Consider the following 24,311-nt stretch of genomic DNA (forward strand, 5'->3'; position numbering starts at 1 on the left):
GTGTGGAACCCAGAATTGCTCCCACAGTGGATTTCTTCACACCAAGCAGCTTACCTATTGCAGATTCAGCGCATTCAAATGACAGCGCCAACCAGTGGCCCGGCATGCATATTACATCTTCTTTGTGACCAGGGATCATTTCTTCAGCGTTGTTGTTTGACTTTTACGCATGAGGCTTCTAACCGCTTGTTTCGTCTCTCCTCTGAAGTTTTCCCAGCAGGAGGAGAGGCGTCAAAAGAACGAGAAGCTGCTCCAACAGCAGAAGCACGAGAACCAGATGAGGGAGACGGTCGGCGAGTGCGAGGGAAATATCCGAGAACTGCAGCAGCTGCAGGTACACGCGCGCACACCTTTTTGTTTGTTTTTTGCCTGTACAAAAAATTGAGTTGTTTAAAAAGCATCCATGTTGTTACTGCCTCAGAATGAGAAGTGCCACATGCTGGTTGAGAATGAGACGCAGAGGCTCAAACATCTGGATGAGCAGCACAACCAGCTGGTGAAGGACTGGCGGGAGCAGCTGAAACCGAGGAAGATGGTAGGTTTCCTGACATTTTCTAAAATAGTAGATCAAATAAAAAAGTCAAAGCAAAATCCCTGCCTCGAAGCTTCGCAGTGATAATATCAGAGCAGACTCACGCACTGCCCTGTGTAAAAAAAAAAAAAAAAAAAAAAAAAAAAAAGTCAAAAGTTTGCAATAATTTCACTCGAAGTGCAATGGGTCTTCTGCAAAGCAGAACTGGCTTACACAACAGTATGTCTATTATTACGTAATGTATGCATCCTTAGCTCATTTATTATAGACTACCACTTCAAATTAGAACCTATTGTAATGCTCCCACAAGTGCTCAAGGATAGACGCAGCTGCTGGTGCGCTTTCAATTGCTTTTTGGAATAAACGGTAAACAAAATAAACACGAAATAAGATACCATTCAAACACAAACTGCCACGGCTGCAACTGACGCAGACTGGTCAGCCGTCAGCCGGTTAACAGCCAGCTGCTAACCTGAGCTGACGATAGCCAACTCAAAATCTAATTCGCTGATGCACATGTCACTCAACAGGCTTTGTAAGCCACACACACCGGAGGAGGATGGCGATCCAAAGTGGATAACAACAATACCTGCACGTCATATGCACACATTCACATTTTTATCCGTTTAATTGATGGTATAATCGCTAGAATAATAGATTCTAAAAACATTTGATAGCTGCAGCCTTAGTTTGTTTTAGTAATAATTGTGTTGTCATTCTACTGTAATTCTATTAATTGTAAATTAAAAAAAATGAGGGGGGGGAGGGAGATGCACTCATGCGAAATGGTTTTGTGTGTAACTGTGTCTTCCTCTTTCTCCATCTCAGGCACTCGAGGAGGATCTGAACAACAGGAGGAAGGAGCAGGACGCTTTCTTCAAGATCACCGACATTGACGACTTTCCGAGTCCGGTGGGATCTGTCGGCAAATTCTCCAAGTTGGTGCCCTATCAGGACTCCTCCACTATATAAGGGCCTGCTGCTGCTGTGGCACACACACAAAGACACACTTTTTCAAAACTGTCTCCAACTCACCTACCTGCAGGGCACTGCGTTGTTGCTTCTGCTTTTTGTTTGCTCAGTCAGTCACAACGGAATCCCTCCCTCCTCATTGTTATTCATGTTAATAAGTGCATATTTATGTCTTAACCCACATTGTCTGTTTTTTTTTTCTGTCATACATAATCTTCACATTGTTGGTTAACAACCAAAGGCCACAAGTGAAAATATATTTTATTAGGTTAAAGGGTGCCATCATTATTATTTTTTTAATACCCAAATAAGGAATATATCTTGTATACATATATTTTTACGGGATGTTTGATGAAAGGCAGCCTCACTTTTTTCAATGCAAATTACAAAATATATGGAAATTAGTTACAGTCCTATATGCCTTACGTTTTGACCGAGAGCTGCCCTTTTTAATTTATTTTTGCTCATAGTTTAATCACAATTCATCACTGTACATTTTAATTTAAATATTATGAAATATATTTTAACCCTAAGCTGCGGTATGTTTATTATTATTATTTGGAATGGGGTATCAGCTGAAACAAAAATAGTAACTTCTTTTAAATGATTGTTTATGGATTCATCTTAACAAAGGGGAGAAGTGATTGTTTTACTGTAGAAATCAGCCGCACTGGATGGGAAGTGACAAAGCCAAAGCGAAATACTGTTTGTTTTTGTTAGCTGACGGATTTAAAAGAAAGTGTTGAGTGTTAAATTGTTGCAGTAGTTAAACTGCAATGTTACTTTGTCTTTTTCAGAGCTCAGAGGTATATATATTTTTTTGTTGGCCTTCCTTTGCACTGAGGGGGGGGAATAACTGAGGAGTTTCGAATTCCACTTGCGCCGTCAAAAACGCAGACGTTTATATATGTTTGGTTTTCAAGGGAGTGCAACGATTCTTTCTGCTGAATGTTTTTTTTCCCAAACAAATGTATATTGAATCAACATTTAGGTACATTTTAATTCAGCTCTCTTTAATTTAATGTAAATTATATTTTGGGTCAAGGTTAATGGGTCCTTCTAGGTCCCTCTGCCTCAGTTTGCATAACGTGGAATGTATGGTAGCTTGTGCGTGTGATTGTATCAGAACGAACCACTGTTGTAAATATCTAATAAATGCAAATTTTCTAATTACTAGACTTGTGACGACGCTATTTCTTCAATAAAGCAATTTAACCCATTGGGATAGTGAATAATGTTAATTTAAACTCACTTTTTTTTGGTCCATTAAAACTGATTGATTGACTTGAAACTTGACACACACATTCAGCTCAAATTTCCTTTGAACCATATCATTCCACCAGATTGTAGTGCTGTTTTTTTCAAATTACAAAGTCGGAATAGCCAGGAAAGACCCTCGAGTCCAAATTGTTCCAGAATGTGACATAAGACAGTAACCTGCTGTGTTCAACTTGACTTGAAGCTTAGTACAGAGTTCAAATTCCTTTGGACAGTTTCACCAGATGATGCATTGCTATTAGTTTCAGGTTGAAAGCAAATGCTCTCACTTGATGATTCCGAATGACTTCTCTCGTGGGACACCCTCACTTAATTTGGAGTTTATCACTCAAAATCAAATTTGATGTTGTTCAATGACTGAGATATACAGTTAAGCCCAAACTATTCATATCCAGCCCATAATTAAATGTATTTATGGCTGGAAAATACAAGACTGCAGAACCCGTTCCGCTAAAATCTTTTTGTTCCACAAGTTCACTAGATGGTGGCGCTGTTCTACTAACGTTGTAAGTCCAACTTTGAAGAGAGGTTTCTTACTTAATAAATCCAAATTAAAATTTGTGACAAGTCTAAGATGCTGTGTTTAACTCAAAACTTGACTCACTTAACTCAAATTCTTTGGAAGCATTTCGCCAGATGGTGGCGCTGTATGAAAGTTTGTAAATTACAAAGAAAGGAGCATCACTTCATTAGTCCAAATGACTTAAAATTTCTTATACAAGTCCAGCTTTATGTAAATTGCCTTTCCTCACAATTGCCAGAAATGTGACTAATTTTCCAAACGTACATCCACCATTTTCTGAGTCGGTTCTCCTCACTGGAGCCTTTCCCAGCTATCATTGGGCAGGAGGCCGGGTACACCCTGAACTGGTTGCCAGCCAATTGGAGGGCACATACAAACAAACAACCATTCGCACTCACATTCACGCCTACGGGCAATTTAGAGTTGTCAATTAACCTACCATGCATGTTTTTGGGATGTGGGAGCAAACCGGAGTACCCCGAGAAAACCCACGCAGGCACGGGGAGAACATGCAAACTACACACAGGCGGGGCCGGGGTTTGAACCAGACGCTCTAACCAGTCGTCCAGCGTGCCACCAAATGTAAACGATGAAAATGGCCAGTACTGTTTAGCAACAGGTTTAAAATTGTCGGTGCAATTTTTCTAGTTTAACAAATTGTTTGCTCCACTTTAAGCAGTACATGTTCCCCCCCCCCCCCCCCCCCCCATTTCTCCAGAATAATGAAACATAGAAACAATCACTGAATAAAACCACCAAAATTGAAAAAAAATGGAAATGTTTATTGACTTAAGATTCAATGTAATTAAAAAAAAAAAGTGACAAAATTACAATACTGCCATGATGACATCATCAACCCATCCATTTATCTTTCATGTCCTGGACCTAACTTACCCGACGCTCTTCTTTGCCTTATAATGACTGTCAGTTGTGTGTCAAATGAACATAGCAACTCAGTTCAAGTCTTGTCTGATTGTCTAAATGTGTGAACTTATTTTTCCTACTTTGCTTCGTGGTGATGAAAACCATGAAGCCATTAGATCCAGACCAGATGTATAATTCACTTTCAATCAAATCCTCACTAATCTCTCCGAGTTCCTTCATCAATAAACAAAGTCAAACGATAGTTAATAAGAAAATTGACCACATTTAAGATAGTCTTTACAATAAAAAATATTTTTGACATACTGACCGTGCTTGAGACCAGTCAAGCCTTTACGTAAAACAATATTTTGTACTGTACATAGGTCAGATACCAATTTTTTTTTTTTTAAATCGCTGTTATCTGAACATCAAACTGGGACATTGACAATAATGTAAATAATTGCACTGACCACTTGGTCGGATGTTAATTTATTTTTTTTAGAACCCTACTTTTTCAGTTATGATGTACCAAACAATTTCCATTTACCGCACATCCTCATTTAGCGGCCTATATATATATATATAGATACTCAACTGCAGAAAGTACCAACCATTGGCAGGTGGCCTTTATTTTACAGAAGCATTTTTAATATTTTTTTCTGAAATAATTTCCACATGTATTTATTTTAAAACAATATTTATTATAATAAATATATAGAGTTATTGTGTAACACACTCTTTTATTCATAGATAGATTCATAGCTTTATTATTTGTGAAGGACACTATTGTGCTGGCCCTACGTGGAATAAATCCACTCTACAAGCAGTACTACTGAAGGTCAGCTTTAGAGAGGTTGTGGGTTCTGGTTAAAAAAAACCAAAAAAACGATAATAGTAATGAGAGCTATAAAGAGATGCATTGTTGTATTTATTCAAGTTAACAATGCACCTGGCGAATTAACAGGGTCAGGGTGTCTATCAGAGCAGAGTCCACTATTTGAGGAAATTCGGTATGTGAAATAAAAAAATGTTGTTAACCGTTTTTACCTCTTTGAGCATGTGCAAATCTTGGCCTGACCTCATGTAAAAAGAAAACATACGTTACACATCAAGGCAAAGTTAAATATCAATAAAAGGAAACGTTCCAAAAGCAAAAAATGAACATGCGTGACCATCATGAACAAAGCACTTCCACTTGGCAAAGTGAACTCTTGTAGTGATTGCTTTTAACACTAAAGCCTGTTGACCCTCAATAAACAAAACTATTTGTTTATTACTAAAGAAATCCCAGCAATTTGTTAAGTGTATTTTTTTTGTGCTACTGTGGGGAGTCTACTCTTGAATCCTGCATATTAAGCATTTTGCATATAAAGTGACACTACCATTAGAGAAGGCGTGGTTAACGGGCATCTCGGACACTGTCTCTGACGTACGACGCTTCGAGGTGACAAACGGCGCACAATGAGCTAATTTGCGCAGCAGCGTAAGAATACGTCATCACGGGGCACAAGAAGGTTCGCTCATTTAAGGCCGCACTTACTGTTTTTCATTTGTTTGTTTTATATTTATGGCCTAGAAGTACGTGCTGTTATATTAGAGCGGCTCCAAATACAGGAGACAAAATTCCTTGTATGTTTTTGACATACTTGGCAAATAAATATGATTGTGATTCTGAAAATTATTGACTGTAATTGTGGCTTTATCATTGCATGAGACTCAGTGGTGGGACGTCTGCAATGTTTTGTCCTCTGATTGGTTGGTCAGAGCGAGCTACGTTCGGCTCCAAAAAAGTCAGTTGGGATACACACGCATCCCTGGTGAGTATGATACTGTATATTTCATTTTTTTTAAATGTTTTTGTCACGTTATTAGAATACATTGATTCTGGTTTCTTGAGACAGATTTGGGTTACGTCACGTACGCTTGAGGGAATCTCTCTGCAAATTGTAATGGTACGCTAGGACTCCTCTTTAATGCTAATGCAAGGGTAAACCAGTATTTGACAAAAGGAACAAAAGGTTTTAATGTCATAGTTAAATTAAGAGAAGGAAAGCCCCACCCTCAAAATGTGTTACTATTGTTTAAGTAGAAAAAGAAAAACAAAATGTACCTATAAATTAAAAATGAATTCTAGCAACAAAAAAAGTGTTTTTTTTTTTTTTTTTTGTAGGTTTTAATCTTTTTGTATATGAGTGCCTCAAGGTTTCTTGCTCAAGTAATTCGAAGGGATCCAGCCCTCCACATCTGCTCCTATGTTCTTGCAGAACCACCAGCCACTGCTGTTCTTCTCCAGCACCTCAAAGAGCGTCCCCACCTTGAAGCTGGACGTCGGGTCGTCGCCATCAAAGTCCGCCACGGCCAAGTACAGCTCATCCTTGCTGGACTCCTTGAGCAAAGGTGGGAGCTTGTCTCTGGGCGGGCCGGGCTTGTCGCTCTTCACCTGGAGTTTGGGGGGAATTGTGATTTTATTACCCTTGGGTTCTTCTTTTTCCTTGCTTGGGATAGCGGGAGAAAAGCCCTTTGGTTTAGGCGGCGGGGGTCTGTTGAGTTGAGCTGGTCCGCTCTTAGGGGGATCTTGAGAGTCTTTTAAAGCGGTTGGTGGTTTGCTCTCTGTTGGGCTGGATGGGGTGTTCTTCTTTGGAGGAGGAGGTCTTCTCGGAGCCAAGGCCGGGGGTCTCAGAGGGGCCTCCTTGTGGGGAGGCACTGCTGGTTTTGCAGGGGGTGGCGAGCTCTCTTGACTATGACCGTTCACGTGTTTAGGGGGGAGTTTTGGTTCATCGCAGTTCTTGCCATTATTCAGAGATGAGATATGAAAGGGTGGTGCACTAGCATGGACTGCCAGGGTATCGTTCTGATGGTTGACCTCCCCTGAAGAAGAGCCGGGATCCGTGGGTTTCGAAGATCTCAGCTTACTTCTCAGGTTGGTGATGTCGACTTTGTTCTCTGCTGGCGGATCCGGCTTCGCGGCTGGAATGGGTTTAGGTCGGATCACCGGCTTTGGCTTCATAAATACGGGTGGAGAAGCTGCCTCTGGTTTCTCTTCTGTAACTTCAGGCTTGGGTTTTGGTGGCTGCTTTGGTACCGGCTTCAGGTTAAACTTCTTGACCTCTTTGGCAGAGACCTTGTGACCACATTCCAGACCCATCTCATTGCGAAGGTGAAGCGCTTTACTCTTGTCATCTTTCTTTGGTTCTGGTGGTTTGTCTGCTTTGAAAGGTGCTGCCTTTGGCGGACCCAGGGGCATGATGACCCCAGGAGCTGGTGGTTTAGGGGGCATAGGCTTGGAATGATCTGGTCTGGCCAGTTTCTCTGCCACATCAATGTCAAAGCTCTTATTGATGGACTCCCTTCGCGGTGGTAGAGCTGGTTTATCATCAGGTGGCGCCACAGGAGCTGGAGGCAGTGGTCCAGAGAAGGCAGGAAACTTGGTCGCGCCAGACTTCCAGTCTCTCAGCTTAGCTCGTGTGCAGGATTCGGGGGCTCCGGTGGGCTCATCCGGTAAAGGCTTAGACCAGCTATCATCTGTGCCCGGGACATTTGAAGAACCGCTGTCCTCCAGTCGCAGCCTCTCCATCTCATTGGGCAGAGGCGCCAAGAAGTTGGGCCGTACGGCATTACTTGTCTTCTTGTACTTCTCAATAAATGTAGCCGGGGCCCAACCTTCTTGCTCGTCTATTTGAATGTACCACCAGCCACTGCCATTCTTCTCAATCACCTGGTAAGATGGAAAAGAGAGCCATTTTCACTCTTTAATTCACCTTTGTTACACTACTTCCAAATCATGTAGGGGTGTGCCTAATTCACCTCCACTTTGACTCCAGCCTGGAAGCTAATCCCATCAGGGATGGTGGTCTGGAAATCCGCTATTGTGTAGAACTCTTCCTCGACCTGTGGAGGACCGGGCGGCTTGGGAAGGTTTGTACCACGTGGCTGTGAAAAGGTTGAGGGCCAAGATGATCACAACAGAACAAGGTGATACACAGTATTTCCTCAAATGGTGGCTGGCATTTATTTACTGAACGGCAGAGAGCAACAGGTGTTTATTTAAAGTTAGGCATTTATTTGAGAGTCAACCTTCATTGGGTGGTATTTGCTGGATCCACTGCCGTCTGTTCAGTGGTTGATAGAGAATAGTCACTGTTGTTTGTATTACAATGCGAATGAGACCCTATAGTAGCATTTTCTGTTTATCTGTCATTTTATTCTTGGTACATGGCAATTCTAAATGTTCTGTTTAAGAACCATCAAATATGATGAGCGCACCTGAGAAGTGCAAGCCCTCTGGCAAGGTTATGTCCGTTCATGTTTGCATTTGCTTCACAGCTATAAGACCATGATGAGGTGTATTTTTTGCATGTTTTCTGAATTAAGTGATTACTTGTAATGTGATGCATTTTTCTTATTTAAAGAATTCACTGGTAAACAAGGTACACCAAACTGTGGGGGATGTGGGGACATTTTCGGGTTGCTAATCACAAAAAAAAAGAAAAGAAAAACAAATGTGGGTGTGGTCAAAATTGATGACAGTTGATTGATAAGTGTTGTCTTTGAAACACACTCCTACCTGCTGCTATGATGTCACACTATGTACCTCATGCAGCTATTGGCAAATGCTAACTAAATCAGGATGTATTGGACCAAACTGAACTGTACTGCTTGGGATCATCAAGGCAAATACAACAACTTGGTGTTTATTTTTTTCTGAGGGGGAAAAATGGAGCCATCTAATGGAGGTTAGGCATTCATTGGTTTGATTGAGGCCTGGCAAGGCCACCATTTGAGGATGTTTGGTAATTTAGGTGTCTTACTATGGAAAGATCTCTGCGTGGAGGAGGTCTTTGTCTTAGTCCAAATTCTGTAGTTAGAAAGAATGAGTCAAGTTGTTACAGCAGTGCAGGTTTGAAATATGAACCATCCTAAATATAGAATCTAAATGCTCGATCATCAATGTTGACTTACTCTTGTTATCGGAAAAGAACGAGAGTCTGTTTTCTTTCTGGCTGCCGTCTCGGTTCTCTCGGGTCGACTGGCTCTGTTTGGAGAATCCATCCAGGTCGTTGGTGCTGGCGTGTGCGGCACCGCCCGCCGCCTGCTTCTGGCTCTGAATGTCAGCCTTCTTCAGGTAAGAAGCTGGGGCCCAGCCCTCGCATCCCTGGTACCTGATTGGACGTCATATTATTCGTCTATGACACTGTGAAAGTGACTGAGGTATGGTACGATAAGACCATGCAGGAACAATTGAAAAACACCGGGGGAGCTATCAATGTTTTCGTGTTTAAAAAACAAAAACAAAAAAAACACTTGGGTTGGCTTCATACCAGGAAGACTCCAATTCTTTCTTTTACAATCTATGTGCTGTTTCTTTATATCCAATCTCCTTTCTGATGGCAGTGTACTAAACGGCACTTTATAAAACTTCACAACTTAGATACATTTTGATGACTTGGCCCCTCGCATGTGGGGTGGAAAAAAATTGACTAGCTGAAGAATGATTCCATTTCAGAAGTTAATGAATTAACACCGCACGGAACATAAACGTTTTGTTGAAATTTAACTGTTCGTGACCATAAAAGAAAAACACATTATTGACTGGGAAATACATTTTAATCAAACATTATTAAAAAAAAAAAAAAAGTGTAGTGTGTAATGTGTAGTGCAGGTCTTCATTCTTCAGATGAGTGTTTCCCAAACTTTATTAAGCCAAGGCACATAGTTTACATTGGAATAATCTCACTGCACACCACCACAAAAAAAAAAAAAAAAAACCTGAAAAAGATTACCAAAAGTATATACTGTATACTGTGGGTACCCTGTAGGGCTACACGAAGAGCATTCACTTTATTTACTGCCTTTCAGTATTCATCATTGGCATAGATGAACAAAGATACATTATTTGTAAATTAGTAAATTAATAAAAAAATGTCAGACCATTTAAGTGAAATTGGATAATTTACCGCAGAAAACCTGATAATTTCTCACGGCACACTAATGTGTTGCGGGACAGTGGTTGGGAATCACTGCTTTAGACAGTGCGCAGTTAATAAGGTGTTTAAAAGCAGTATATAATGTTGAAATACCAGTTAGTGATATGAAATACCTGATCTTCCACCAGCCCTCCAAGTTCTTCTGAATGACCTCCACAATCATTCCTCTCTCCAGGTCGATCTCGTCTTGGTCCCGGGCTGAGTAAGGATAAACTACGGAATATTTCTCTTCTGGAATAGGAATAAAAAGACCATATTAGAATGCTGATAGAAAGCAAACGAGGAGAAGCTTCTTGGTCCAAAGCATACATTGACGAAATATTGCATTGTCTAACTTTTCAACATATATTAAGATATTTCTTTATCTTGGAACTGACCAAGAAAGCAACTTTTCTAATATATATCAATAAATATAAAAATGTAATGTATCTGATGGAGGGAGGCTGTAGGGTGTCGAATAATATAGAGAAAGGAAAAAAAACATGCAACAAACACAAAACATGCATACACTCACTGGACATTTGATTAGGTACACTTAATCCACAGACTCATCACAATAAATGACTGGGGGGGAAAAATGGCGTTTCCAACCTGGATGGTTAGAAGCCCGAGATATCTGCTAAACTCATTGGTCAAATTGAATAATTGACCTCTCCATCGACCAATTAGAGGCCTAGACATTGACTTAGTTCGATCCACCTGTGAAAACTAAAGTTGCCAATATGATGTTTGACTGCTGTTTAGAGAAAAAAACATTGAGGATTTATTGACACTTATTTATTTATGACATTTATTGAGGTAGTGGTTAGCTATACGGCTATTCCTTCAGAAGACGTCACAAGGTACACATTTTACGGCATCGCAAAACAGACCACGCCCACGATGCAGCGTGGGATCCTTTTTTAAACTAAACCCCAATTCCAATGAAGATGGGGCATTGTGTTAAACATATATAAAAACAGAATACAATGATTTGCAAATATTTAATGTTAAAACTGACAAACTTTATTGTTTTTAGCAAATAATCATTAACTTAGAATTTTATGGCTGCAACACGTTCCAAAAAAGCTTGGACACGGTCATGTTTACCACTGTGTTACATCACCTTTTCTTTTAACAACATTCAATAAACGTGTGGGAACTGAGGACACTAATTGTTGCTTTGTAGGTGGAATTCTTTCCCATTCTTGCTTGATGTACAGCTTCAGATGTTCAACAGTCCGGGGTCTCCGTTGTCGTATTTTACGCTTCATAATGCGCCACACATTTTCAATGGGAGACAGGTCTGGACTGCAGGCAGGCCAGTCTAGTACCCGCACTCTTTTACTACGAAGCCACACTGTTGTAACGTGCAGAATGTGGTTTGGCATTGTCTTGCTGAAATAAGCAGGGGCGTCCATGAAAAAGACGTTGCTTGGATGGGAGCATATGTTTGTCCAAAACCTGTATGTACCTTTCAGCATTAATGATGCCTTCACAGATGTGTAAGTTACCCATGCCATTGGCACTAACACAGCCCCATACCATCACAGATGCTGGCTTTTGAACTTTGCGTCCATAACAGTCCGGATGGTTCTTTTCCTCTTTGGTCCGGAGGACATGACGTCCACAATTTCCAAAAACAATTTGAAATGTGGACTCGTCGGACCACAGAACACTTTTGCACTTTCGATCACTCCATCTTAGATGAGCTCAGGCCCAGAGAAGCCGGCGGCATTTCTGGGTATGGTTGATAAATGTCTTTTGCTTTGCATAGTAGAGTTTCAAGTTGCACTTACGGATGTAGCCCCGAACTGTATTTACTGACATTGGTTTTCTGAAGTGTTCCTGAGCCCATGTGGTGATATCCTTTCCACATTGATGTCGGTTTTTGATGCAGTGCCCCCTGAGGGATCGAAGGTCATGGGCATTCAATGTTGGTTTTCGGCCTTGCCACTTACATGGAGTGATTTCTCCAGATTCTCTGAACCTTTTGATTATATTATGGACCGTAGATGATGAAATCCCTAAATTCCTTGCAATTGTACGTTGAGGAACATTGTCCTTAAACTGTTTGACTATTTTCTCACGCACTTGTTCACAAAGAGGTGTACCGTGCCATCTTGGCTTGTGAATGACTGAGCAATTCAGGGAAGCTCCTTTTATACCCAATAATGGGACCCACCAGTTCCAAATTAGCCTGTTCACCTGTGGGATGTTCCACAGGTGTTTGATGAGCATTCCTCAACTTTCTCAGTCTTTTTTGCCACCTGTCCCAGCTTTTTTGGAACATATTGCAGCCATAAAATTCTAAGTTAATGATTATTTACTAAAAACAATCAAGTTGATCAGTTTGAACACTAAATATCTTGTCTTGTAGTGTATTCAATTAAATATAGATTGAACATGAGGTGCAAATCATTGTATTCTGTTTTTATTTATGTTTAACACAATGTCCCAACTTCATTGGAATTGGGGTTGTAAAAAAAAAAGAGTTTGGGCATCAGCTTTTTCTGGAGCGAAAAGCGATTGCAAAAACGCGCCAGGCAAAATGCGTCAGCATACACTTGTTCTGGTGTTGTGAAAAAATCTGCTACCCAAAAGAAACTGCGAGCACGAATTAACCAGGGGGTTATAGATAGTTTGCAAAATATCAAATTGGATTTTTAATTTGCTGGACAATGTCTATTTAGGAATAGTACAAAGAGTAACAATTCGTTTGTGATTCGCTCGTCATTCGTTACTGTCAATGCGAATAGCGATTATGGATTTAGATGGTGAGTCTGAGCTCTAGTATTTCAAGTAAATATTTGCATGTGAAACACTTTTACACCGTCCTGTAAATATTAAACAATCAGATGGGGGAGGGGGGGAGTATGGGGGTAACTGAGCGTGCCCACTGATGCTTGTATTCTTATGCCAAGCTCCATTCGTAACCTCAAAGTATTGTCTTTTTTTAGTCTTATTGTTTTATTTTTATTATTTTTTTTTTTATACAACTCTTGTTTTGGATCTTATTAAGTCGACCTAATACCTTAGGTACTTAATATTGTGAGCGGTAAGTGTACATAAGTGATGTAATTGTACTACTATGTCTTGATTTAATTGACATTTATCATGGCTGGTTAAATGAAATGATTAAATTTGTACATTGCATGCAAGGATTTAATTCACATGCACAGGCCTTTACAGGACATGCCAAGCATATAGGTTACGTGCGTGAACACACAAAAAGACACACATTTGAGGGTAAAAGGGGGAGTAGAAGAAAAAGGTGTGCGCTCCACCTTGCCCAAAGCCCGTGCTGAAAAGATCCCCTAAAGTGCGGCGGCGGCCCACGTGCCTCGGCAAAGACCAGAATCTCTGAGGCGCTGACATGGCAGCACAGTGATGCAAGAAAGGAAGTAATATTACACCTCAACGTATCTGGAACTTCTAAATACATAAAAGCCAGGCTCGGATTCAGTTCCTGGATGCTATCACATTATTTAAATGGTCTCCTATAGATACCTCACATGGACAGTCGCAACCACACATCCAATGAGAAGGCTTCATTCATGGTGTACCTTCTTCTCCTGGAAGAGTGAAGTCATCAGGGTCATCCTGGGCCTCGAGGCAGGTGGCAGGAACCCAGCCCTGCGCGTCTTCTGAACTCACGAACCACCAGCCTGCCAGTACACAATATAAATAACAATATAAGAGTGACATATTAGGTGTCTTGTCGGGGAAATGAACTGTAAAGAACAGTATCTGGTTTAAGTGGGTGTTTTTAAAAGGACCCTGCACGCCTAATAGGCAGTAAAATGGTATGATTTATCAGTCAATCAGCAAGGAAAATTAATGGTGTTAATGTCATCGGTATAATCGAATGAATTGAGAAAAATAGATTTAAAGTATTCTGTACTATAACAGTGGTTAAGTTCTTCTTACACTTGTTTGAAAAGTAAGATAATATCTGATGTAAATTGGTGCTAAATAAATGAAATTGATTTGACTTAAAAGGTTAAAAATGTTACTAGACAAATGTCTGAACAGTTAATTAAGGTGGTTGGGAACCTACCGGACTCATTTTTCTCAATGACCTCCACCACTTGACCCACGTGGAGACTGATCTCGGAGCTCTCCTGCTTCTCGTAGTCCGTTACTGCCACATACTGGTCCAAAAGAAGCGGGTCAGCTGAAGTGCCGTCTCCTGTTAGAGTAAGGACAGCACACGCACTCTTATATTTACTGTCTGCTGTTTTTATTTTTAGGCAAAGTCTCAATAATGTAGCAAAGCCTCCACTCAAATTGCTATTCATTAAATGTCATTAAACCCCTTGATGGGATATCAGTGATATCCCATGAATTTGCATTACCTGTGCACTTTTCAGATAGTCACCTTGACATGGTTTTGAATAACGCTGTCCAATTGTAAGGAAACTTCCACTACTGAAAGTGAATTGACTTTGGGTGATATGCCAAGAATAATTCCAACAAGGTCAAAGTCTGTGTAAAAGCACCAACAAATAACTGAGAAGAGGCTTAACTAGATTTTGGAGTCAGCCGGATGCAGAGCAGGTGGGGTAGCAGACGTGATTGGAGCGACAGTGTAGGGGAAAACAACCATAAAGACCAAATAATGGGAACAAATCTTAGAGGTTATTAAAGGTATACAAGGTTATATCAATTATTAACCAGCACCATAGAAATCCCACCACCAACACCGTGAAAAATAAAAAGACAAAGAGTTAAATCACTGGTCTCGTCTGGTTTTAACGGCAATTTGTTAAAACTACACTGAATTAAGTCTACGTGTAAATGATCATGATGGGGAAGACTGACACAGCAAGCAGTTCACTGAAGGTACAGATGGATGGAAAAACTAAACAACAAACAACTAAACATGGTTGCAACAATCGGGGTGATGAATTTTAACTTCAAGCATCCTAAATACGGCACCTCGGATTGGGATGCAGATCCTTCAGTGAGCAGCGGCAAGCAAAACACAAAACCAATGTCAGATTGTGTTTAAACCTTATAAGCCAGCGTAAAACAAAACAAAATGGAATATACAAATGAGATTATGATTAGTGCATTTCCTCATATAGAAGCCGGGGATCTTTTGTTACTCGTCTGCAGTGAGTACCAGGTGCCTAAAGGAATTGTCTTTATTTGTACAAATTTAATTTTTATTAGGTCGGGTGTGTATTGTGATGAGCTGACAAAGCACCTGGAAATTATTCGGAGCACGACTCTCCTTTACAGGAGAGCTATTCACTATTTGAGTAGGGTAAGGCAATGTAAGAACGAACATCCAGGCTAGTTTGGGTGTAGACTGACAACGAAATACGCAATAAACTCCAGTGTTAACTTCAGCTATACTTGCCGGCTCGGCAAGTGCTGTGTTGTGGTAATGATGTATACTGCATCGCATGGTGGTGTCAGTCATAGCTGCTATACCCCCGAATGTTTATATAAAAAAATAAAAATTAAAGAAAATGTATGTTTGAGATGCCGCGCTCATTTTTTTCCAAGTGGATCACACATCTGGTGATTATTAGAGACGTCCACCATTTGAGGAAATCCATCACGAATGCAATGTAAGGCTAGTTTGGGCATAGTCTGACTGTAACTTGTTAGTTCATAATAATTACAATATGGTACTTTGTGCCTGAAACGTGAAAATCAGAGCATATAGCTTTGGCTATACAATTATAACATGTATAGCCAATCTGTGAAGTAAAGATCTATGCATCCACATTGTAAATCAAGTCCCACTGCACTTCTCAGTTTAAAGGCACAGGAATACTAAGGACCCCCAACTGCATAATGCAGGGCAGCTACAACCCACCTGCGCAGGCTGAGGGAAGGGTAGAGGGTGTGTGCGCGTGTGTATGTGTGTGTCGGCAGTGGGGCGAAGGCCTCTAGCAACTTGGCGCGTCAACACACAGCACGACCAAGCATGACGGTCAGTGTCTTACTACCTCGCTTTAGGAAAGTAGTCGCTCTCTCTGCAAACCCTGATGGAAAGGAAAATGAATGGAGAAGAAAACTGAAAAGGAATGACATGGTTGCAACTTAAGAGTGAACGAAGATATGAGAGAGATTTTCTATGTACTGTATGTATGTGTGTGTGTGTGTATATATATATATATATATATATATATATATATATATATATACTTATATATATATATATATATATATCATATATAATATATGACATATATATATCTAAATATTTATATATGTACATATATATATAATATGTGTATATATATATATGTATATATAATATGTGTATATATATATATATTATATATAATATATAATATATATATGTATATATATATATATGATATTATATATGTATATATATATAATATATAATATGACATATATCATATATATATATATATAAATATGTATATATATATATGAGTATATATAATATTTTATATATATATATAATTATAAATATGTATATATATATATATATATATATATATGAGTATATATATATATATATATATATATATATAAATATATATATATATAAATATATATGTATATATATATATATATAATATTATATATATATATATATATATATATAATATTATATTTTATTTTTAAAAAAAGTCAGATTGGAAAACATTTAACGTGACAGAATCAATGCTGTTATTCCACCACAAGAGGGAAACAATGTCACATCACAGTAAATATAGAGAAGTACAATGGTTGGTCACAGACGTTTAGTTTGGGGAAAAAAAAAAAAAGTCATAACCACATAAAAATGATTGCATTCATCATAAATAGCGTTATGTGACTCACCTGATTTCTTCTTTCCTGCTGGTTCCCTGATAGAAAATAAAAACAAACAAACATTACAATGTAGAAATCCTGCTCATCCACTTGTATTATTTATCATTAAATACTGTTGTCAACATCAAATATTATTATAATTAAAAAAATATATATAGTACATTTTAATCAACATTTTGTATGACTACATCTGGTACTACTGCTTTTCGAAAGATTTTTAGCAGAAGATGGTGCTCCTTAATTTTGGTTGCTTTCTGAGTTTTATAGTTAATACAGAGTAGTGATGTGATAATCTGTATAAATTGTATTATAGTACTTTACTACTAGATATTATCTGAATAATCTTCTTTGTCCAGTTTTGTCTAATTGTATTGCTGCCGCCTCTTCCTGTCCTTTCTTTGCTCTATGTTGAGCAGCAGAGCCCATTACCCCAAGTTGCTAAGGAAAGAGTATACGAACAGTCACTGCTGAGTAATTGTTTTGTATTTAGTGCAGAATGTTTTGAAAGCACTAACACAAGAACAACAGAAAGGAACACTGCATAATTGGCTGAATGTTTTAAATACAATTATATGACAGTTAAATGCATTGACTTGGACTGGGGTAGACATTAGCCAGATAAATAGAGCATTGCTCCAGAGCAGCAAAGAATGTGAGCGTCCGCGCACACGTCCCAAAACTTCAACTCAATTTTGCACTTTTACTTGATAATTTTCCTTTTCCATCTTGTTAAATCACTCTGTCTATTGCTCAACCGCTTCTCCTGTTTGCCTTTAGCAACAAGAATGTTGTTAGGCTCATAAAAGATGTTCGCTCTGTACATCGTAGCTGCTCGGGTCTCAATAAATAAAGTATTACTTATTGCGCTATAGAGAATTAAACAAATGATACCCGGGACAAACAAGGTTGAGGTCAAACGTTGGTCAAGAAAGTCTCTTAACTCAGCCAGAGATACAGGATATCGAGTAATATGAATATTGCTACAAGAGGAGCAGTGGCAGTAGGAGTAGTCATAGAAGCGGGGCTAGCGATATTGACCTTGAATGATTCTAAATCAATAGGCATAAATATTGAGTTAATTCTAACAGTGTCCAACCTCAACCCTTTTGTGATTGATTAAGAGGTGTGGCTCAACTGTTTGTTTTCCCCTGTTTTTGGACTTCAGGGCTCAACAATTTACATCTATATCGAAAACAAAGATGGGGGGAGCATAAAACGTTTGGAGTGATTCGACCTCTGGATTTCTGTGCAACTTGACATGCGTATTGACCCCCTAGAAATTGAAATGAAATCCTGAATTGTGTGAGATCACTCCTCTTCTGGTAAATTGCCTCTAAGGTTGTGAAACATACTATAATGTACTGGAAGAGATTACTTTTTCTGACTGACGATGACTCAAGTGTAGCGTTGCCCCTCATGACGGCATGATCACATGTTGTACAGTTGAGTCATCTGGGAATATCTTCATTGTCAGAAAACATATTCTCAATTAATTATGGAACACTGTTCTGTATCAGGCGGCACGGTGGGCGACTGGTAAGAGCGTCAGCCTCACAGTTCTGAGGACCCGTGTTCAATCCCCGGCCCCGCCTGTGTGGAGTTTGCATGTTCTCCCCGTGCCTGCGTGGGTTTTCTCCGGGCACTCCGGTTTCCTCCCACATCCCAAAAACACGCATTAATTGGAGACTCTAAATTGCCCGTAGGCATGACTGTGAGTGCGAATGGTTGTTTGTTTCTCTGTGCCCTGCGATTGGCTGGCAACCAGTTCAGGGTGTACCCCGCCTCCTGCCCGATGACAGCTGGGATAGGCTCCAGCACGCCCGCGACCCTAGTGAGGAGAAGCGGCTCAGAAAATGGATGGATGGATGGATGTTCTGTATCAACATTCCCCTGTACTCCCTCCAACTCTTCATTTTCAGTCTTTTTTTTTTTTTTTTACTATTTCTATCCAATATTTCTTGCAAAACTTCCTATTCTAAAGACACCCCTCTTCCTCTTTCCAGTCTGTTTTCTTCTATGTCCGTGGTTGAGAAAGTCAAACCGAGTCTTGACTATATCACCGGCCCACCAATGCTGCAGCACAAGCAGAGAGATTTAATTTAATTTCAGTGACGACAACCAAGGTCATCCCTACAGTCAGCTACCACACCCTTCCAGCCTCACCCCAGCATGTGCTAAGGAATTTACATGAGGAGTTAAGAGCTATTTGTCCTTGGCGACCACCTACTGCCGTGTGGAGAATACAAAAAAAATAATAATAATCTGTGTGAGTGCTGATGAGACAGAGAGGTCTTGGCTGTCAGACACCATACATCAAGATCAATAGTGTGCTGACTGCTTCCCAGTCTTGTTGCATATTTGCATTCAGACGAGGACTCCTGCCATTGTATAAATCTGTTTAATTTAAAATGAGGCTGACAGACGACCAAAACCCAAGAACAAATATAAACCCCTTAGACAAACTCTGATAAACGATCAACATCAGTTCCACACAACAACTAAGATATTGATTATTATGCCTTTCCCTTGTTGGTACAGTATAGCGGAGGTAGATTGAGATGTCGGTGGCCCCATGCAGTACTTACTCCTTGGGTGGGTTGAGGTCTTCTGGTCTGGTCTCAAAAAACAATCTGACCTCCTCGCACTGTGAGATGTAGACTGGGAGCTGGATGAGGGCCTGCAAGGGCAGAACATAGTGGGAAAACTTCAGGAAACACACCTAGATCTTTGACTTGAAACGGTTTGTTTAGCATTGTCAAAGTCACTTAGATAGAAAGGACCGCATACGGGTTTGAAAAGTACAATTTTGTACAAAATGTTCTGCTGCCGTCCCTTTCCTGATTTAGTTACTTAACTGATTTATTTTTATATTTTCAAAGATGAGTAACATCCATTTTGCACATAGGGTATTCATTCATATTGTTGAATTGGTGGCCTCTGTGATTGTAAGCACGTGGCACAGGGTGAAGATAAAACAATTTTGAATTTCGCAGTTGATGACAGGGATTCTTGGTACCTTGGATTGAGAGTTGCAGTGGAATAGGGTTCGCATGCCTGCTTCACAGTCAGGATATCCTTAGCAACATCACTATGTGGAGTTTGAATATTCTCCCTGTGCTTGTGTGAATTTTCTCTTGAGTATTGAAGTTTCATCCCACAGGTGTATTGATGATATAGATGGGAATTTGTTCATTTTCACACCATTGCAAGAGCTCAGTGGAATGGAAGGAAAATGGTACAAAAAAAACCCAAAATATTTAAATGCTTCAATTAGTAAGTAACTGGTACTTTTGTCAGTGTGCTCATGTTAAAACAATGATGCCCCATATAATCTGTAATGTAAAGCCTTGTGAAGTCACTTCTGTAGGAAGCTTTTTTGTCAAAACACCATGTTGTTTGTGGTCTATCTTTGGTCCCTGTTTGAGTCCACCGATCCAGCTCCTCTTTTCTGTCATGGCCCTGTGCAGGATCACTTGCAGGAAAAAAGCCTGACTCTGACAACCCGACTGCAAATGAAGACAAACGGCCATTTTTGTTCCCGTGACGTTGTCTTGTTATCGCAGCCATTTCGGAGTCTGCCTTTCTTTCTTCTACTCCCAGTTTTATCTTTCAAGCAAACTAATTAGAGGGGAGACAGACAGTCACCCTGAATGCGTGATGCTCTAAACCAGGAGACAGAACATCTCCTGTCAAAGTCCTTGTGTGGACTGTCACTTTTATTGGAAGTGAGACTATGCCTTCCTCTGCTGAAGCTGGCAGGCAAACCTGAATACTATCCATCAAGCTCTCTCTACTGGCCTCTACCTCGGCTTTTAATACTCTTAAGTGTTTCACTTCTGTCCTTTGAAGGAGCACAGTCTCTATAACGTCAGGCCTGGCAGCTATGGGATGGAAGCCAGACACCCAAACCAAGGTGTCCTTGTCCTATGTGGCACTTAGCCTTGTCATATATAGTTGGTAAAGCCATTATTTCAGTTTCCAGTTAAAAATAGACACCAATGTTTGCTGATTCATAGTGTACACAACATTGCTCATTCAGAGTGTATGCTCCCCACTCCTGAACTGAACAGTTGATTGACTGGTGACCCCCACGACTACGTCCTCCCCTGCGACACTGCACATTTCTTGAGGTCAAAGTGCACTGTGAATTGGGTGTTCTCTCCTTGGATTTATGTCTGTTCGCTTGTGGGCCGTCCTTTCATTATCATGCTCCCCAGGGACGAGACGGGAGAGCAGCAAAGCGTACATTAACGTAAATGGACTTTATGGGTATTCTTTACAGCTGGCAGCATTAAGGTAATTGTGCGTTTGTATGTGTGTGTGTTTTCAAAGAACAAATGGAATTAAAACTACGAGTGCATTCACAGAATTCATTTACTCTGCCAAGCATAGCGTGGAACGGAATGTTTTCTCCATGCTAACAACGCTGTCCAATGAAAAGCGTGTGTCTCTTCAAAAAGAACAAATACTCCAGTTTTCTGCAGGTTATAACAAAACACAATTTGTAAGTAGACTGAAAACTGACCAAGCAAAGATGGTTTACGTTTTATCCTTCAGACCTTTGGCAGTTGTCTACCATCTCGTAATAAACATTACCACCACCTACAGAACAATGGTGGCGTTGGAGTGAATGTACAACATTTATGACTGTAAGAAAAACCTATTTTGTTTGTTGTTTGCTATTATTAACAGCAGAACATGTTAACTTGGTTGTATTTCACTTTCTTGGCTGTAATTCTTTCAACTAAGAGGGACAAATCAGGAACAGTGTCAGTGCCTCTATGGATGTCTGTGTTGTATTGAGAATGCTTGCCTGCACTATTACATCATGATGGTGTTTTCCTTGCAAGCTTCATTTAGAACTCACTTAGTATCAAGCCGTGTGTGATCTAGACTGAGTCATCCAAACTCAGCAGTTAAGCTGTTGATGTATGCAAAAAAATAACTCTGTTTATATAAATATATATATATATTTTTGTCTTTAATAAAAACATGACTACCAAACCAGGGGAATTCCAGACGAGTCAGGTTAAGCCTCAGCAGCTCAAATAAAGTCTGACACAGCTCTTCTCCAGCATCAACATGAAGTTCCACCTTGTCAACAAGACTGGATGAAAACAATTGAGCTTCGAAGTCAAATTCAGACATGTTATCCCTGTTCAACCTGTCCTTGTTCTGTTGGTGGACATGAATTAATTCTGGAAGAAAACGTTCTGATATGGTAAAACTAATCTCCATCGCTGTTCAAGCATTTTCACTACAGCTGCATTAACTGTAGTTAAGCCACAGCAGTAAAAATGCTTCAGATATTCCCATAATTACTCATAGAAAAAACATTCCCAAAACTCCCTCAAGGCAAAATGGCACATTTAAATACTAAAGTCAAAGCTCACTTAAAAACATGCTCCATGTTCTATCGGCAAGGAGCAGAAAGAAGGTGTGAATAGCTTAAGCAAACTTGTAAAATGTAAGAAAAGCACCACTTTTGCTGACAAGAACCAGCTCAGCAACACTTTTGGTGTGGCTCTCTGATGAGAGACACATTCTATAGACAAAACTATAGTCTATCCATCTTTCGATCAATTAGTTAATCAAGAAGGGGGCTGAACTCCTTAGTTTTCCTTGAATTTCAATTAGTCAGCATACCTAAACTATTTTGTGTCTAACTTTGTGGGAACAGTTTGGGGAAAAACCCCTGTTCCCCAAGGTCCTAATGGGCATGCTTGGATGACATTGGAAAGTACAGACCAAAACCCCATCAAACACCTTTGGGATGAACTTGTGCATATATATTATACGTTTATATTATATATTGTCTGCCTCAAAGCAGATCCACGCTCAGGTATAACATTTTACAATTCTAAAAAAAACAAGAATAAAAAAAAAATCTTCAAGGAAGCTGATATACATGTACATGATGATAAATCTCCAAGGTGCAGCAGTGAGCTTAATGTTTTCCTTTTGCTCAAAAAGCAGCAATTAGACACAAGCTATCAGCAGGTTTATGACTGCAGTTCTGGAGCCGAAGCAAGTACTGTATTCCATCTATCCATTTATCTCTTTGGTAAAAGTCACGTAATTGGTTGTGTATAGCACAAGCAAGTTAGGAATGAGCTTGAGATAGATTCTTTAGTTTGTCTCCATTTGCAGTCAAGCAAGGAGTGGACCGTCTGTCTTGGGCCTTATCTTGGGAGTTAAACTAAATAAACGTCGCATGCCTATAATATAACAACTTAATTTTGAGGCTTAAAATAATTTCTTGACTGCTTAGGAATTTGTGCCTTGTTTGTCAAAAATATCATTGTACAAAAGCAAGAAATATAGGTCACGGAACAAGCATGGACATGTCCTTTCATGGTCTGAATACTTACCCTGCAGTACTCATTGATAGGCCTTAGCCTTTTCATGGCCACATCTCTAATATGGCTCCTCCGAAACAAGATCTTCCCTGGAACAGAATAAGTTATAGACAATTTACTCACTTTTGTTTTTTTCTGAAACTTGTGAAAAGTACGTCCGAGTACGGGAGGGCAACGGTTAAGGTTTCCAAAATGATGTTGGCAACACAAATTATGTTGTCACACCTCCTTTTATCTCCCTGTAGTACTAACTACAGGTACCGACAAGCTAGATGGCTGGAAATAGACCTAAAACTAACAAACACACAAAAAAACACTCTCCAATCTAAGCTGCATGTTGGACATTTGAGAGCCGACATTCAGCTTGTGGTGCTGTCTTTGACACAGGAAGTCAAAGCTGGGAGGAAAAAGACACTGATGTATTACCTCAATTCAGAGCGTATGGGGATACAAAGAACAGTCCGCTTCCTATAGCCACACTCCAAACCACAGCGTTTCTTCTGAATCTGTTCTGAATGCCTTTGTACGCACATCCACTGTACATTGTCTATTTGTCTTGTGAATGTGAAACACGTCTGAACCAACATGAAGGGAAATTGGAAGAAAGAATACAGTAGAAGGGAGGAAACTCTGGACTGCTGAGTGGATAGATGTGCGGTCAGTTGACCTCCTCAAAAGATCCCAGGCTATCTCGCGCATTTTGCACAATAGCCCCAAACAATCAACATTGAACATTGTGTTTCATGAAACCACACCTGACTGGTGACAAATGGCATCATTGCATCTTTTTCAGGCACTTGGGTGCAGCGGGAAGAGGCTGTGCCCAACTAAGCTGTAGTTGCTGAGTATGTTTGTCCTTTGGTGATGTCCACTTCGGGAAGGACTTTTGAACAAATGATAGTGCTTTATTGAGAATTACTTATAGTATTCCCACCACCTGTTTTAGTTATTTCTATTGCTCATCTTGGCAGTGAAACGTTGGACCTGACTTAATAACACTATTTACTGGCTAC

The 24,311-nt window shown here is 39.9% G+C and overlaps 2 protein-coding genes across 7 annotated transcripts in view; one reads left to right on the forward strand and one right to left on the reverse strand.

The window, feature by feature from the left end:
- The window catches only part of stk10 (serine/threonine kinase 10), a 46,714-nt gene extending 44,037 nt beyond the window's left edge, over positions 1-2,677 (forward strand). For both annotated transcript variants that reach the window (XM_061751372.1, XM_061751373.1), the window contains exons 18-20: positions 209-334; positions 422-535; positions 1,361-2,677. In XM_061751372.1, the coding sequence (XP_061607356.1) occupies positions 209-334; positions 422-535; positions 1,361-1,504 (384 nt within the window). In that variant the 3' untranslated portion in view covers positions 1,505-2,677. The remainder of the gene's footprint in view (positions 1-208; positions 335-421; positions 536-1,360) is intronic.
- Positions 2,678-4,066: 1,389 nt separating this feature from the next.
- Positions 4,067-24,311, reverse strand: part of sh3pxd2b (SH3 and PX domains 2B) — a 34,706-nt gene continuing 14,461 nt past the window's right edge. The window contains exons 4-15 of one of the 5 annotated variants that reach the window (XM_061751374.1): positions 23,311-23,387; positions 19,525-19,616; positions 16,949-16,974; positions 16,099-16,134; positions 14,193-14,324; positions 13,699-13,800; positions 13,420-13,503; positions 10,267-10,384; positions 9,129-9,328; positions 8,978-9,024; positions 7,974-8,099; positions 4,067-7,884 (exon numbers count right to left, since the gene is read on the reverse strand). In XM_061751374.1, the coding sequence (XP_061607358.1) occupies positions 6,367-7,884; positions 7,974-8,099; positions 8,978-9,024; positions 9,129-9,328; positions 10,267-10,384; positions 13,420-13,503; positions 13,699-13,800; positions 14,193-14,324; positions 16,099-16,134; positions 16,949-16,974; positions 19,525-19,616; positions 23,311-23,387 (2,558 nt within the window). In that variant the 3' untranslated portion in view covers positions 4,067-6,366. The remainder of the gene's footprint in view (positions 7,885-7,973; positions 8,100-8,977; positions 9,025-9,128; positions 9,329-10,266; positions 10,385-13,419; positions 13,504-13,698; positions 13,801-14,192; positions 14,325-16,098; positions 16,135-16,948; positions 16,975-19,524; positions 19,617-23,310; positions 23,388-24,311) is intronic. The other 4 variants (XM_061751375.1, XM_061751376.1, XM_061751378.1 and 1 more) reach the window with 4 other exon arrangements.

This window comes from Phyllopteryx taeniolatus, chromosome 17, assembly GCF_024500385.1.
Source record: "Phyllopteryx taeniolatus isolate TA_2022b chromosome 17, UOR_Ptae_1.2, whole genome shotgun sequence".
NCBI classification, from domain to species: Eukaryota; Metazoa; Chordata; class Actinopteri; order Syngnathiformes; family Syngnathidae; genus Phyllopteryx; species Phyllopteryx taeniolatus.